This window comes from Ursus arctos, unplaced genomic scaffold (genome assembly GCF_023065955.2).
Source record: "Ursus arctos isolate Adak ecotype North America unplaced genomic scaffold, UrsArc2.0 scaffold_26, whole genome shotgun sequence".
In the NCBI taxonomy this organism is placed as follows: Eukaryota; Metazoa; Chordata; class Mammalia; order Carnivora; family Ursidae; genus Ursus; species Ursus arctos.
Window position 1 is genome coordinate 2,117,306 of NW_026622941.1, and position 14,118 is coordinate 2,131,423.

The window sequence follows — 14,118 nt, forward strand, 5'->3', positions numbered from 1 at the left end:
AAAAAATAAGTACTTATATCACACGTTTGCTGTCCACAGAATGCAAAATGTACTCATTTATAAAAGGAATAAGCAAAAAATTAAAGGCTTTATGTAATTCTAATTTTATTATTTATTCTGTGTGGGAAACCAGAAAGTTTAAAATAATTTCAGCGCATAGGAAACGCACTTAGAAAAAAGTTCGCTTGTTTGTTTGAAACATCTTTTTATATGACAGAAAGGACTGCTTATTACACATGCCATGAATATTTATCACCTGCTATTCATGATTTGATCCAAGGTCTGGCTTCTGTTCCCACTCCTCCACCAAAGTAGCTCTTGTTAAGTTCACCTATGAACACCACATTTCCAGAACCAATGGTCACTAGTCTACCCTTTATGTCCATGATCTCTTTAGCAGCACTAGAAACAAACCAGTCACTACTCCCTCCCTTCCTCCTTGAAAGACTTTCCTGGGTTTTCCTCCTACCTTACAAGAGTCTCTTTCTTAGCTTCCTCTACTTGCTCTCTCTCCTTGAAACACCCTGTGAATGCTGGTGTCCTTCAGGCTGGATCCCAGGGTCCTTCTCTTTTCCCTCTCTTGTTTCTTCCCCTCTTAAATAACCTTAACCATTTCAATGGTTTTCAGTATCATCTACATTGCAGCTAGTTCCTAAACACTTCCTTCCAGCCCAGGCAACTCTTAGGAATGCCACACTCTTACCCAACTATCTTCTAGATGCATCCACTAAGATGTCTCATGTGCATTTTATATTAAACACAGCCAAAAGCAAGCTCCTGATCCTCTCACCTAAACCTACTTCACCTCCAAACTTATCCTCAGTTTTTCCCATCTCAGAATACAGAATCATACCCAGCAATCCAAGCATTCACATCATACCTCAGATTCATTCTTGTCATTTCCTTCCCTTCTCCTTTAACCCATCATATCCAATCTACCAGCAAATTCTGTCAACTCTACCTCCAAAGCACAGCTCAAATGTATCCACTTCTTGCCAACTCAACTATCACCAACAACCCAGAATAAGCTACTCTCATGAATTTCTGTAGCAGCCTTCTGACTCATCTCCAAGTTTTCCTCCCGACCAACAGCCCCCAAAACCTGCTGTCTTCACGTAAGAGCCCAAAGTGATCTTTCTAGAATGTAAATAAAATCTTGCCACTCCCTTGCTTAAAACTTTCTAATAACCTCCAATATATTTTTTCCATATCATGGTCTACAAAGGTCCTTACCTAAATTTTTTTTCCTCATTTCTTACTATCTTCCCCTATCTACTGACCACGCTTCTTAAATATGCCAAGTTCTTTTCAGACTCAGGACCTTGCATGCACTACTATTAACTGAAATGCCCTGCACACACTTCTCTTTTCCTCTTCCCCCACTCTCCATCAGTCTTTACTAAGCATTCAGTTACACAATCACTTCTAGAAACTGCCAGAGGTACTAATAATCATGATCAGTTCTTTAAACTGGATACTGGTATATTTCAAAATAGTTCAATGTGAGGCACCTGGCTGGCTCAGTCCATAGAGCATGCAACTCTTGATCTTGGGGTTGTGAGTTCGAGCCCCACACTGGGTGTAGAGATTAAAAACAAAATCTTTAAAAAAAAAAAAAAAGTAGTTCAATGTGTACATTCTGGAAACCCTTGAGAACATATCTTAGTATCAAAAAATTGATAAAAATGTAGAATCCTGGGGTGCCTGGGTTGCTCAGTCAGTTAAGCATCTGCCTTAGGCTCAGGTCGTGATCTCAGGCTCCTGGGATTGAGCCCTGCATTGGGCTCTCTGCTCAGTGGAGAGTCTGCTTCTCCTTCTCCCTCTGCACTCCCACCCCCGACTTGTGCTCTCTCTCTCAAATAAAAAAAAAAGTCTTTTAAAAAAATGTTGAGGGGTGCCTGGTGGCTCAGTCATTAGGCATCTGCCTTTGGCTCGGGTCATGATCCCAGGGTGCTGGGATTGAGCCCTGCGTCAGACTCCCTGCTCAGCGGGAGGCCTGCTTCTCCCTCTCCCACTCTCCCTGCTTGTGTTCCCTCTCTCACTGTGTCTCTTTCTGTCAAATAAATAAAATCTTTAAAAAAAAAAAAAGTAGAATCCTATTATAACTGGAAAGGAACACAGATATCATCTATGACAAATATAAATCAAGGATAATTAAGTAACTTTTTCTATTTTACAAAGGTAGATGATAGGTCTCCTGATCCTGTTGTTCGATAACTTGGTCAACCCTCTTCCAATTCTGTTTACTACATCTCCATTTTCTTTAAAATCATTAGGAAAAAAAAAAAAATCCCTAAATTCATACAGAATGACAAAGGGCCTCGAATAGTCAAAATAGTATTTTTTTTAAGATTTATTTATTTATTTGAGAGAGAGCACAAGTGGGGGGGGGTGGGAAGGGCAGAGAGAGAGGGAGAAGCAGACTCCCCACTGAGTAGGGAGCCCGACATGAAGCTCGATCCCAGGACCCTGAGATCATGACCTAAGCAGGGTAGATGAAGGTAGACATTTAACCGAGTGAGTCACCCAGGCACCCCTAGTCGAAATCGTCTGGAGAAAGAACAAAGCTGGAAATATCCCACTTCCTTCAAAACGTGTTACAAAAGTACAGTAATCAAAATAGTACGGTACTGGCAAAAGACATATAGACCAATGGAACAGAATCAAGAGCCCAGAAATAAACTCGCATACATAGTCAAATGATCTTCGGCAAGAACAGCAAGACTATATAATGGGAAAGAGACAAGAGTCTCTTCAATAAACAGTACTAGAAAACTGGATACCCACATGCAGAAGGGTAAAACTGGACCCTTACACAAAAATCAACTCAAAATGACTTAACTCAAAAAAACCTAAATGTAAAACCTGAAACTATAACTCTCCTAGAAGAAAATACAGAGGAAAAGTTAAGTTTTATAACATTGGTTTTGGCAATGATGTCTTGGATATGACACCAAAAGCACAAACCATAAAAGCAAAATTAGACAAGTGGGACTATGTCACCTAAAAAGCTCCTGCACAGCAATGAAAACAATCAACAGAATGAAAAGGTAACCTATGGAACAGGAGAAAATATTTGCAAACTATATATCTGATAAGGAGTTAATATCCAAAATATATAAGGAACTCCTAAAACTCAACAGAAAAAAAAAACTCTATTGGTTTATAAATGGATTAAAAAATGGGCAAGAGATGTGAACAGACATTTCTCCAAGTATACAAGTATGTGAAAAGGATGCTCAACATCACTAATCATCAAAGAAATGCAAAGCAAAACTACAATGAGGTAGCACATCATATTTACTAGGATAGCCATTATCAAAAAAGAAAATAGTAAGTGTTGGCGAGAATGTGGAGAAATGAGAACCGTTGTGCACTACTGATGGGAATGTAAAATGATGCAGCTCCTACGGAAAACAGTATGGAGGTTCCTCAAAAGAAACTAAAAATAGAACTGTCATATGATCCAGTAATCCTATGTCTGGCTATATACAAAAAAGAACTGAAAACAGTATTGGTAGAATTATTCACAATGGCCAAGAGGTACAAACAACCTAAATGTCCATCAGTGGATGAATGGATAAAGACAATGCAGTATATACCCACAATGGAATAGTACTAAGCCTTAAAAAAGAAGTCTTATCATATGCCACAACACATACAAACCTTGAGAATATTATGCTAAGTGAAATAAGCCAGTAATAGAAGGAGAGATACTGCATGATTCCACTTACATGAGACATCTAAAGCAGTCAGACTCACAAAAGCAGAAAGCACAATGGTAGCTGCCAAGGGCTAGCAGGAGCAGAGAAAACGGGAGGTGCTACTCAACGGCTACAGAATTTTCAGTCATGTAAGCTGTAAAAGTTCTAGAGATCTAATGGGCATATAGTTAGCAATAATGCATGTTGTGCTTATGGTAATAAAAAGGAAAAAAAAAAAACCACCTCCAGTCACTCACCCAAGCTTAGTGATAGTTCTCATTAGTCAAATAACAACTGTTTAGGCCTTAGTAGCAAATGAGGGAAACAGCTTGCTCAGCTTATATGGGGAAGTCTTAGCTACTAGTACACGTTACTGCAAAATGGCAGCAAGAAAGCAAGATCTTAAGTGTGGATGGAAGTTGTTGTCCCAGATATCTGTTAAACTTCTTTTTAAACAGTAATAATGCTGGCTTAAAGACCAAATGATATTATACTTACTGTAGGCAAATAGGTGCTTTTTTAATTCTACTGTGGAAAGATTAAAATCTGCCTTCTGTTCCCAGAATTCTAATGACTCCCAAGGTATACACTGGAGATAAACCATATTTGGAGAAGTAGTTCCAGCACAGAGTTAGAATTTCTCCAAAAATATCAATGATAACATCAAAACTAAAACATGACCGAATTATAAAGATTAAATAGTAACTACAAAAACCCATTTCCTTTCTCAAACAAGATAAAGCAGATTAAGTATGATCTTAGGGGTAGCAGAAAAGGATTAACTATAAAATCAAATAATACCTACCTAGCTAATTTAAAAATGAGATTTTAGTTTATCCTGAACAAAAGCTTACAAATGTGCTCAATATTCCTTCTCAAAACCCCATCCTCTTCAGCAATGTCCCCATAATTTTTTTTTCCCTAAATATCTTCCCTCCAACCACATTCCCATAAACATTGTTTTACTTACCATCCTTTCCCTTTAACTTACTTTTTTATGATGGGAAGAAAGAACAGATGCCTCTAAAACAGGTTCCAAATTTCCTTGGTGGCTGTCATTATCACCTCTCCTTGTACCATCCAGTTGGTGCCCTTTTCTGAGCCTTATATCTGGCTCTGGAGTCCTGCTGCACCCCAATCGGTTTTCTGCTGTCTGGTTCATGGGATACCCAAGCCTTTCTTACAAAGAGGTCTTTCTTTCTGTCCCTTCTGGGGAGGATGGACTTTCTGGATAGTGAGTTGACCCTAAGGAGAGGAAAGTTGTGAATTAACATATTTTAAATAACCACATTAAATGAGTGCTGGGGGGAGACATAGGCTATGTTGTTATACACTCAAACAACAGAATACCCAGCAATCATTAAAAATAATAAAACAGGGAGTCTGGGTGGCTCAGTCGGTTAAGCGTCTGCCTTCAGCTCAAGACAGGATCCCAGAGTCCTGGGACTCCCTGCTCAGCAGGGGAGCCTGCTTCTCCCTCTCATAATGTCCTTCCCCTAGCTCATGTGCGTGCACAGGCTCTCTCTCTCTCAAATAAATAAATAAAATTCTTAAAAGAAAAAAAACAATAAAACAATGTATAAAATATCTATATTTGCTAACAGGAAAGATCATCAAAATCAATTTTTTAAAAAATCAGGATACAAGAAAACATGTATAATGTTCCCAGAAGTTATAAAAGTATAATTGTATACATACACATAATGATTACTAGAAAATATTCAAAACTGTGCTCTTGGTACTGAAGTACACAGGGAAGAATCTAAGGTCTTTTCATTTTGTTCTGCCTGCAATTTTTTACAATATATCATTTTACAATATGCCATTACTATTTCAAATATACCATTTTATAATGTATCACTTTTTCAATTAAAACCAGACCAAACTGCAGAAAGAATATGTGGATTTTATCCAGTCTCATTTAAACATCACAATGACCTCATAGGGTATATTTGTGTATCTACTTTTCAGGTGAGGAAACCAAAATTCACTATACTTTGCATAAAATAAATAGGACAAAGTCTCTGACTTTCATAGCACATTTTATTGGTAATGTTTTGCATTTAAGTTCCTTAAATGTCTGACATTTCAATATTTGAGTTGTTCTGAATTCTAACTAGACTGGAAGGCAAGAAACTCAGGACTGGAACATACTTCGTTTACATCCCTTGAGTTCCCAGGAAGTGCTACGCACATAAACGTTTAATGAATATTTGACAGATAACATTTAAATGTTCTTGAGTGGTAAAATCTTTCAGAAATCATCACTATCTCTCTAAATCAGACTATAGTAAGTCCTTGGAGTTCAATTATTTCATGTCCTTGGCCCTCTACCTCTTAAACTCAGTACAAAAGCTTAATTTAGACATGTGGTTACATATACTAATAAGGTCATTATCACAGCCAATCCAACTAGAAACATCAGAACAGAAGAAGCCAGGGTATGTGTCATGCTCATAAAATCCCATGAGATTCTAAGTTCTTCCTGGGGGAAAGGAGGACTAGGGCAAAGTGGGAGGGCCTGGATAGCATAAAAGAAGGTAAAATGGGTATTTGGTTTTCATATACATTTGGGTACTAGGACTAAGAATCAGCCCTAGAATTCTAATTAGACTAAAAATTAGCCAACTGTTTGTTTCATACAATCATGTGAGTTTGCTACAGGATTTCTCTAAGGGCTTTCAAAGTTTCTGGACCAAGAACAAACACCAATATCTAAGGATCACCAAACCTTAGCATGTGCCTGTCACATAAGGGCCTCAACAAGCAAATTAATAATACTGAGATCATAAACTATGCTATTAATGCCCAATTCTAAAAGAGAAAGCAGTGCTAATGACTTACACTTATTTATGTACAGCTCACAAAACTATTTCACACCCACTATTTAATTTTGTTTCAGAGAAAAGGAAGCTAACATTTATTGTGGATCAACAACTCCACAAAGTTAAATTCTGTACCAGAGAATTTACATGTGGTATCTCACATAATCCTAATATAGCCACCCTCCTGAGGTAGTTTATCCCCCATTTTATAGATGTGGAAACTGAAACTTGGGAGATTAATTTATTCAAGGCCATTACTCAATAAAAATAAAGAGGAGCAGCTGGGATTTACACTCAGGTCTTTCCGGCCCTCATGATGTTCATGTTCCTTCTACTACCCAAAAGATTAAGAGTGGAAAAAAAAAAGACAAAAATTTGAACCCTAAAGTCATTTGGCTTACGTGGCAAATAATCTATAGAATCAGAATCCTTATTCTCAAGTTATAGCAAGTAAAATAAAGCTTTCTGCAAAGCAGTCTTGAAATATGACCACCACAAACTTCTCATAAGTAGGAGCTATATATATGGAGGAGTGCTGCTCATTTATGAGAATATTAATGGAATATTCTATTAGTTAGAATTGTTTTGTAATCCACAACTCAGAAAAAGAAAGCAAATAACAATAAGTTTTCCCAAAGAATTTGTAAAGGATTCATCTAAAATAAAAAGAAGAAAATATATCTTCCTATCAACAGGTTTTCTAAATTTACAAGTAAAAATAAAAGAATGAGGAAAATAAGGCACTGTAAAAACTTCAATCAAAAATTTTTAATTCTATTCACTACTTTATATATACAAAGCAAGAAGGCCTACCACAATATTTTAGTTTCAACAATAAAATTATTGAAGGAAAAAGCATTTATGTTACCCCTCAGGTTCCTAAAGATTTAACAAAACATCCCAATCCTAAAACACTTAACAACTGTAATGTACTATACATTTCAGTTTATTTGCATTCTACCTAATGATAAAATGAATTGCTCCTGGATGCAATGCTTTGAAATCAAAAGCACTAAGAGTCTAAGGTAAAATTATAGTTAAGGTAAAGGTGTCCTTTATCACCACTATTATTTAACTCTGTCCTGGAGGTTTTAGACAATTAAATAAGAGGTGAAAAGGAAGGTTAAAAAACTATAACTATTTACAGATTATAAGATGCCTTAGCTAAAAACCCAACAGAATCAACTGGAAAAAAATCATAATAAAAAATTGTATCAAAAGACTGGATGTAAAATTAACATATGGATATCAACAGTCTGCATCCTAAAAGCCCATAATATTGGTTACTATGAAAGAAACTAAAACATCACAATAGGAAAAAATGGATAAAATGCTTCAAAGCAAACCTTAAAATGCTAATGAAGATCTACAAAAACCGGGACTAATAAATGAGTTCAGCAACGCTGACAGAATATCAACACTCAAATATCAATCACTTTTTTATATACTAAAAACAGACATGTGGAAACTGTAAACTGAGAAAAATACCATTTAAAATTACTCCCAAGAAAATTAAATACTTAAGTACACACTTAATAAAGTATGTACAGGATCTGTTTGCCAAAAATTATAAAATGCTGATGAACAAAAATAGCAACCTACCATATTCATGGATTGGAAGACTCAATAAAGTAAAAACGTCAATTTTCCCCAAATTTTCTACAGGTTTAAATGCAACTCCTATCAAGATCTTAGCATAAAAACAAGATAATGGCAAGCTTACTCTAAAACTTATATGGAAGGCACAGGGCCTACCAAAAACAATCTTGAAAAATAATAAATGGGAAAAAGGCCTCTATCTAATATGAAGCCCCATTATACAGCTACAGCTGTTAAGAGTGTGATAACTGCAGAAGAAAAGACACACAAACTGATGGAACAAAACAGAGATCCAAAATGTAGACACACAAATATGCCCAACTTATTTTAAAGATATGCAAAAGCAATTTATTTTTTTATAATTGTTTTTACTTATTTATTTGTCAGAGAGAGAGCATGAGCACACACAAGCAGGGGGAGCAGCAGGCAAAGGGAGAAGCAGGCTCCCCACTGAGCAGGGAGCCCGATGTGGGACTCGATCCCAGGACCCTGAGATCATGACCTGAGCTGAAGGCAGATGCTTAATCAACTAAGCCACCCAGGTATCCCTCAAAAGCAATTTAATGGAGGAATAGGCTTTTCAACAAATGGCGATAACCAAAAAAGAAAAAAAAGAGAGAGAACTTCAACCTAAACCTCACATGTTATACAAAGTTAACGCAAAATGGATCATGGACTTAAAGGTAAAATGCAGAAATATAAAACTTTTATAAAAAATACAGGAGAAAGCTTCATAATCTAGAGCTATGCACAGAGTATTGAGACCTGACACCAAAAGATCCATAGTAGGGGGAAAAAACAATACACTGGACTTCATCAAAATTAACTTTTCTGTGAAGCACTCTACTAAGAAGTTGAAAAGAAAAGTTGTAGACTGAGAGAAAATATTTGTAAATCCCATATCCAACAACTATTATCTAAACTATATAAAGAACTCAAAAATTCAACAGTACAAAAAAACTCTCCAACTAGAAAATGGACAAATGACAGGAACAGGCGTTTCACCAAAGAGGACATACAAAAGGCAAATAACCACAGAAAAGATGTTCAATGTCATTAGCCATCAGGGAAATGCAAATTAAAACCAAAATGAGCTATCACCATGAACCTAATCAGATGGTTAAAATAAAAAACAGTAAGAACAGGAGAATGACTTCTGGCATGACAGTGCGAGGAGCTCTGACCTGCTCCCCAATGAAATGACAAAAACTAGAAATATTAAAAGCCTCTGGAAACAGTCTTAAAGGTAAACAGCAAATAAAGAAACATTCGAGATTACCTATGAAAAATCAGTAAGAAAAGCAAAAAGTCTATGATATCTGAACTATGATGTCTCTCTTCCTTCCCCTCCCAACTCAGAGGGGCAGAGAATCTACTCCAGACTCTTACAGTCAAAAACCCAGGGTCCCTCGGCCTCCAGGACCTAGATGGAGTCGGGAGGAACAGGAGGACATCAGTATTTCTCATTCTGCCTCAGGTACTATTGCCAAGGCTAATCCCAGATAAACAGTTTACAAGTAGGGGCTCTCTTCCTCCTACCAGCCCTACTTGTGGAATTAAGGCAACCGCTACTTGACCATGGTATGCTGAGAATACCAGGGCACTGATCACTCTTGACCCAGCTCATGAGGTGGAGGTTCTACAGCAGGAGAAGCAAGCTGAGAGGACCCAAGACCAATGCCCACCAAGTACTCATCTCTTAGAGTGTGGCTATTACTCAAAGAGAAACTTGTCATTGTCCCCATCCCTGTATCTCTAGAGCCCCAGTTCAGAGATTTTGCCTGGGGGCAAGAAGCAGGTAGGGGGTGGGCAAGGAGGCCTAATCTCTTCCCAAAGGCTTAACTTTATTTGCAACACAGGGTGAAGAAGTCTAAAGGCATTCTAAAGAACAGTGGAAGTACTAGGAGCAGAATCAAGATGCAGACTAAACTAGGGGTATCTGGGTGGCTCAGTCAGTTAAGTATTGACTTTTTTAAGATTTTATTTATTTATTTGTGGGGGGGGGGGCGCACAAGCAGGGGGAATGGCAGGCAGTGGGAGAAGCAGGATCCCTGCTGAGCAAGGAGCCCAATGTGGGACACGATCTCAGGACCCTGGAATCATGACCTGAGCTGAAGGCAGATGCTTAACTGACTGAGCCACCCATGCATCCCTAAGCATCAGATTCTTGGTTTCAGCTCAGGTAATGATCTCAGGGTTGTGAGACTGAGCCCCATCTCAGACTCCACACTGGGTATGGAGCCTGCTTAAGATTCTCTCTCTCCTCTCCCTTTGCCCCTCCCCCCCCTCCAAAAATAAAAAAAGTTAAAAAGACACAGGCTAAACTCTAGGCAGGTTAATTTGCAGAAGAGTACCAGGGAATAAGGTAAATTGGTAGGAGATGTCCTAGTGCCCAACAAAAATTAAACACTAAACTCAGAAACCATTCCTTCAAAGGAGCTAGAATTTGATGGGATTAGTCTGCAGAAAAATTATAGTCCAGGGCATTCTTAAAATCATTAGGGCAATCAGCTGGCAATTAACGAAGTTTTTAAAAGTTGAGTGTGGTCAGTGAAACAGAAAAAAAGAGAGCTGAACCCAAACTATTATCATCCTGGGTAACTGAGCATATCCAAAATTAACACCTCCCTGAAAACAGTATCAGAAGCTGAACACTAATGGGGAAAAAGACTCAACTAAAACAATCCAGTCAGTCACTATGCAAGCTAACAAGCAAATAACAAACACTGGAAGAGGGGGCCCAGGACCTAGCGTTGCTACATTATCTAAAAGGTCCAGTATCCAATAAAAAGTTAGGAGGCATGCAAAGAAACAGCAAAGTATATCCATACACTGGGAAGAAAGAAAAAAGAAAAAAGAAAGTATAAAGAGGGTCAAAATGTACAGACTTCCACTTACAAAGTGAGTCCTGGGGATGTAATGTACAGATGGTGACTATAGTTAATACTGTATTATATATTTAAATGTTGCTAAAGGGTAAATCTTCAAAGTTCTCAACACAAGGAAAAGGTAAAAGAATAAATCTTCAAAGTTCTCACCGCAAGGAAAAAGTTCTCATCACCACTATGTGGGGGGTGGGGGGGAACAGGCAACAGAAAATACCTGTGAGGGGCAGCTGGGTGGCTCAATCATTAAGTGTCTGCCTTTGGCTCAGGTCGCCATCCCAGAGTCCTGGGATGGAGCCTGCATCAGGCTCCCTGCTCAGCGGGAAGCCTGCTTCTCCCTCTCTCACTCCCCCATGCTTGGGGAAGTTCCCTCTCTCACTGTCTCTCTGTCAAATAAATAAAATCTTAAAAAAAAAAAAAAGCCTGTGAAAGAGACCAAATATCAGATTTATCAAATAAAGACTAATGTGTAGCCATTATAAATATGTTCACACAACTAAAGGAAACTATGGCTAAAGAAGTGAAGGAAGGCACAATAACAATATCATATCAGAGAGCTCAGTTGGAGGAGCATGTGACTCTTGATCTCAGGGGCCAGGAGTCTGAGCCTGACACCGGGTATACAGATTACTTAAACAAGTAAATAAAAACAACAACAATGTCACATCAGATAGAAAATATCAAGAGACAAATTACAAAAAAGAACTCAACAGAAATTATGGCATTAAAAAGTACAATAACAAACTTAAAAGTCATCAGATGGGCTCAACAGAACTGAAGAAGAAAAAACAAACAAACTTAGACATAGATAAGATCTTATGCAAACCAAAAGAAAGAAAAAAGAGTAGTAAAATGAAGAGACCCTCAGATGTATTCCAAAAAACCATGAAGAGTGTAAGGACAGGAGAGGGGGTGAGAAATCTCCAAATGTCCGGGTTCGGCTTACAGGTCAACCACTGGTCATGTCCTCTTAATTACCTCCTAAAAACTGTCAACCAAGAATCCTACATCCAGTGAAACCACCCTTCAAAAGTGAGGGAGAAATCAAGACATTTACAGATAAAAGCTGAAGTGGTTTGTGACCACTAGACTTGCCCTGCAAGAAATGCTGAAGGGAATTCTACAAGGTGAAATGAAAAGGAACTAGACAATACCCTGAAACCAACACAGAAATAAAGTATTATAAATAATTATAAAAGCTAGTATTACTGTAACAATGGTTTATAACTGTATTCATTTTCTAAGTGATTTAAGAGACTAATACATTTATTTTTTTTTAAGATTATTTTAGAGAGACACTGCACTTGCAAGCAGGAGGAGGGACAAAGGGAGAGGGAGAGAATCCCTAAGCAGACTCCCACTGAGCATGGAGCCTAATGTGGGGCTCAATCCCAGGACCCCAAGGATTATGACCTGAGCCAAAAATCAAGAGCCAGATGCCCAACCGAAAGCTACCGAGGCGCCCCAAGAAACTAATACATTTAAAGGAAAAAACAATTATTAGTGTATCAGCTAGTACTACTGTAACTTTGTAACTCCACTCGTGTTTTCTACACAATGTATGAGACTGATGCATTTAAAAGAATTATTACTTTATGTTTGAGGGCAAACAACATATAAAGATGTAATTTTGTGACAATAAAAATAAGTGGGAACAGAGCTGTAAAAGAGCAGATTTTGCACATTCTTGAAGTTTACCTGCTATAAATTCAAATTACAGTACTATAACTTTAAAATGTTAAAGGCAACCAACCCCATGAAAACCACACACATACATACACACATACACACACACACACACACACACAACAGCTATAGAATATACAAAAAAGGACATTAAGGAATTTAAACAACGTACTCCAAAGCACTGCATTTTTTTTGTTGTTAATTAACAACCACAAACAGGAATGCAGGGAGGGAAAAAGCTATTGGGCATACAGAAAATAGCACAAACAGGTTGAAAGTGAAAGGATGGGAAAAGATATTCTATTCAAATAGTAACCAAAAGAGTGCAGAAATGGCTGTACTGGTATTAGACAGAACAGACTTTACATCAAAAAAACATTTTAAGAGATAAAGAAGGATGGGGCACCTGGGTGGCTCAGTCGGTTGAGCGTCTGCCTGTGGCTCAGGTCGTGATCCCATGGTCCTGGGATCGAGTCCCACATTGGACTCCTCGCTCCATGGGGAGCTTGTTTCTCCCTCTGCCTCTCTCTCTCTCTGTCTCTCTCTCTCATGAATAAATAAAGTCTTTTAAAAAAAAAGGCGGGGGAGTGATAAAGAAGGACACTTTTATACTAATAAAAGTTTCAAAAAAGATACAACAATTAGAAACATTTAGGCACCTAATAACAGACCATCAAAGTATATGAAGCAAAAACTGATGGAATTAATGGGGAAAATAATAATTCTACAATAATAGCTGAAGGCATCAACACCCGGCTCAAAATAAAGGAGAGAACAACCAGATAGAAGTAAGGAAACAGAGAACTTAACACAATAAACCAACTAGATCTAACAGACATATACAGAACCACTTTACTCAACAATACACATATTCTCAGGCACATATGGGACAGACCATATGTTAGGCCACAAACTAAATCTCAATACATTAAAAATCTCACCACAACATGGGGCACCTGGGTGGCTCAGTCGTTAAGCATCTGCCTTCGGCTCAGGGCATAATCCCGGAGTCCCGGGATCGAGCCCCACATCAGGCTCCTCCACTGGGAGCCTGCTTCTCCCTCTCCCACTCCCCCCTGCTTGTGTTCCCGCTCTCGCTGCCTATCTCTCTCTCTGTCAAATAAATAAATAAAATCTTAAAAAAAAAAAAAATCTCACCACAACAGAATAAACTTACAAATCAATAACTTAAAAAAAAACTGAAAATTGACAATTTAATACAAATTAAACAACATACTCTGAAGCAACTGATGGATCAAAGATGAAATCACAGATGAATGAAAATGACAACATAGTAAAACTTACAAGACAACACAAATGGTGCTAAGGGGGGAGGGGAGGGGAATAAATGTTTACATTAAAAAAGCAAGACAGATCTCAAATCAACAACCTAACTTTACAACTTAAAGAACTAGGGGA

The 14,118-nt window shown here is 37.9% G+C and overlaps 1 protein-coding gene across 25 annotated transcripts in view; it reads right to left on the reverse strand.

Moving 5' to 3' along the window:
• ADIPOR2 (adiponectin receptor 2) overlaps window positions 1–14,118 on the reverse strand; it is an 84,780-nt gene that overhangs the window by 33,434 nt on the left and 37,228 nt on the right. For all 25 annotated transcript variants that reach the window (XM_057303199.1, XM_026502741.4, XM_026502742.4 and 22 more), the window contains one exon: window positions 4,696–4,949. In XM_057303199.1, the coding sequence (XP_057159182.1) occupies window positions 4,696–4,866 (171 nt within the window). In that variant the 5' untranslated portion in view covers window positions 4,867–4,949. The remainder of the gene's footprint in view (window positions 1–4,695; window positions 4,950–14,118) is intronic.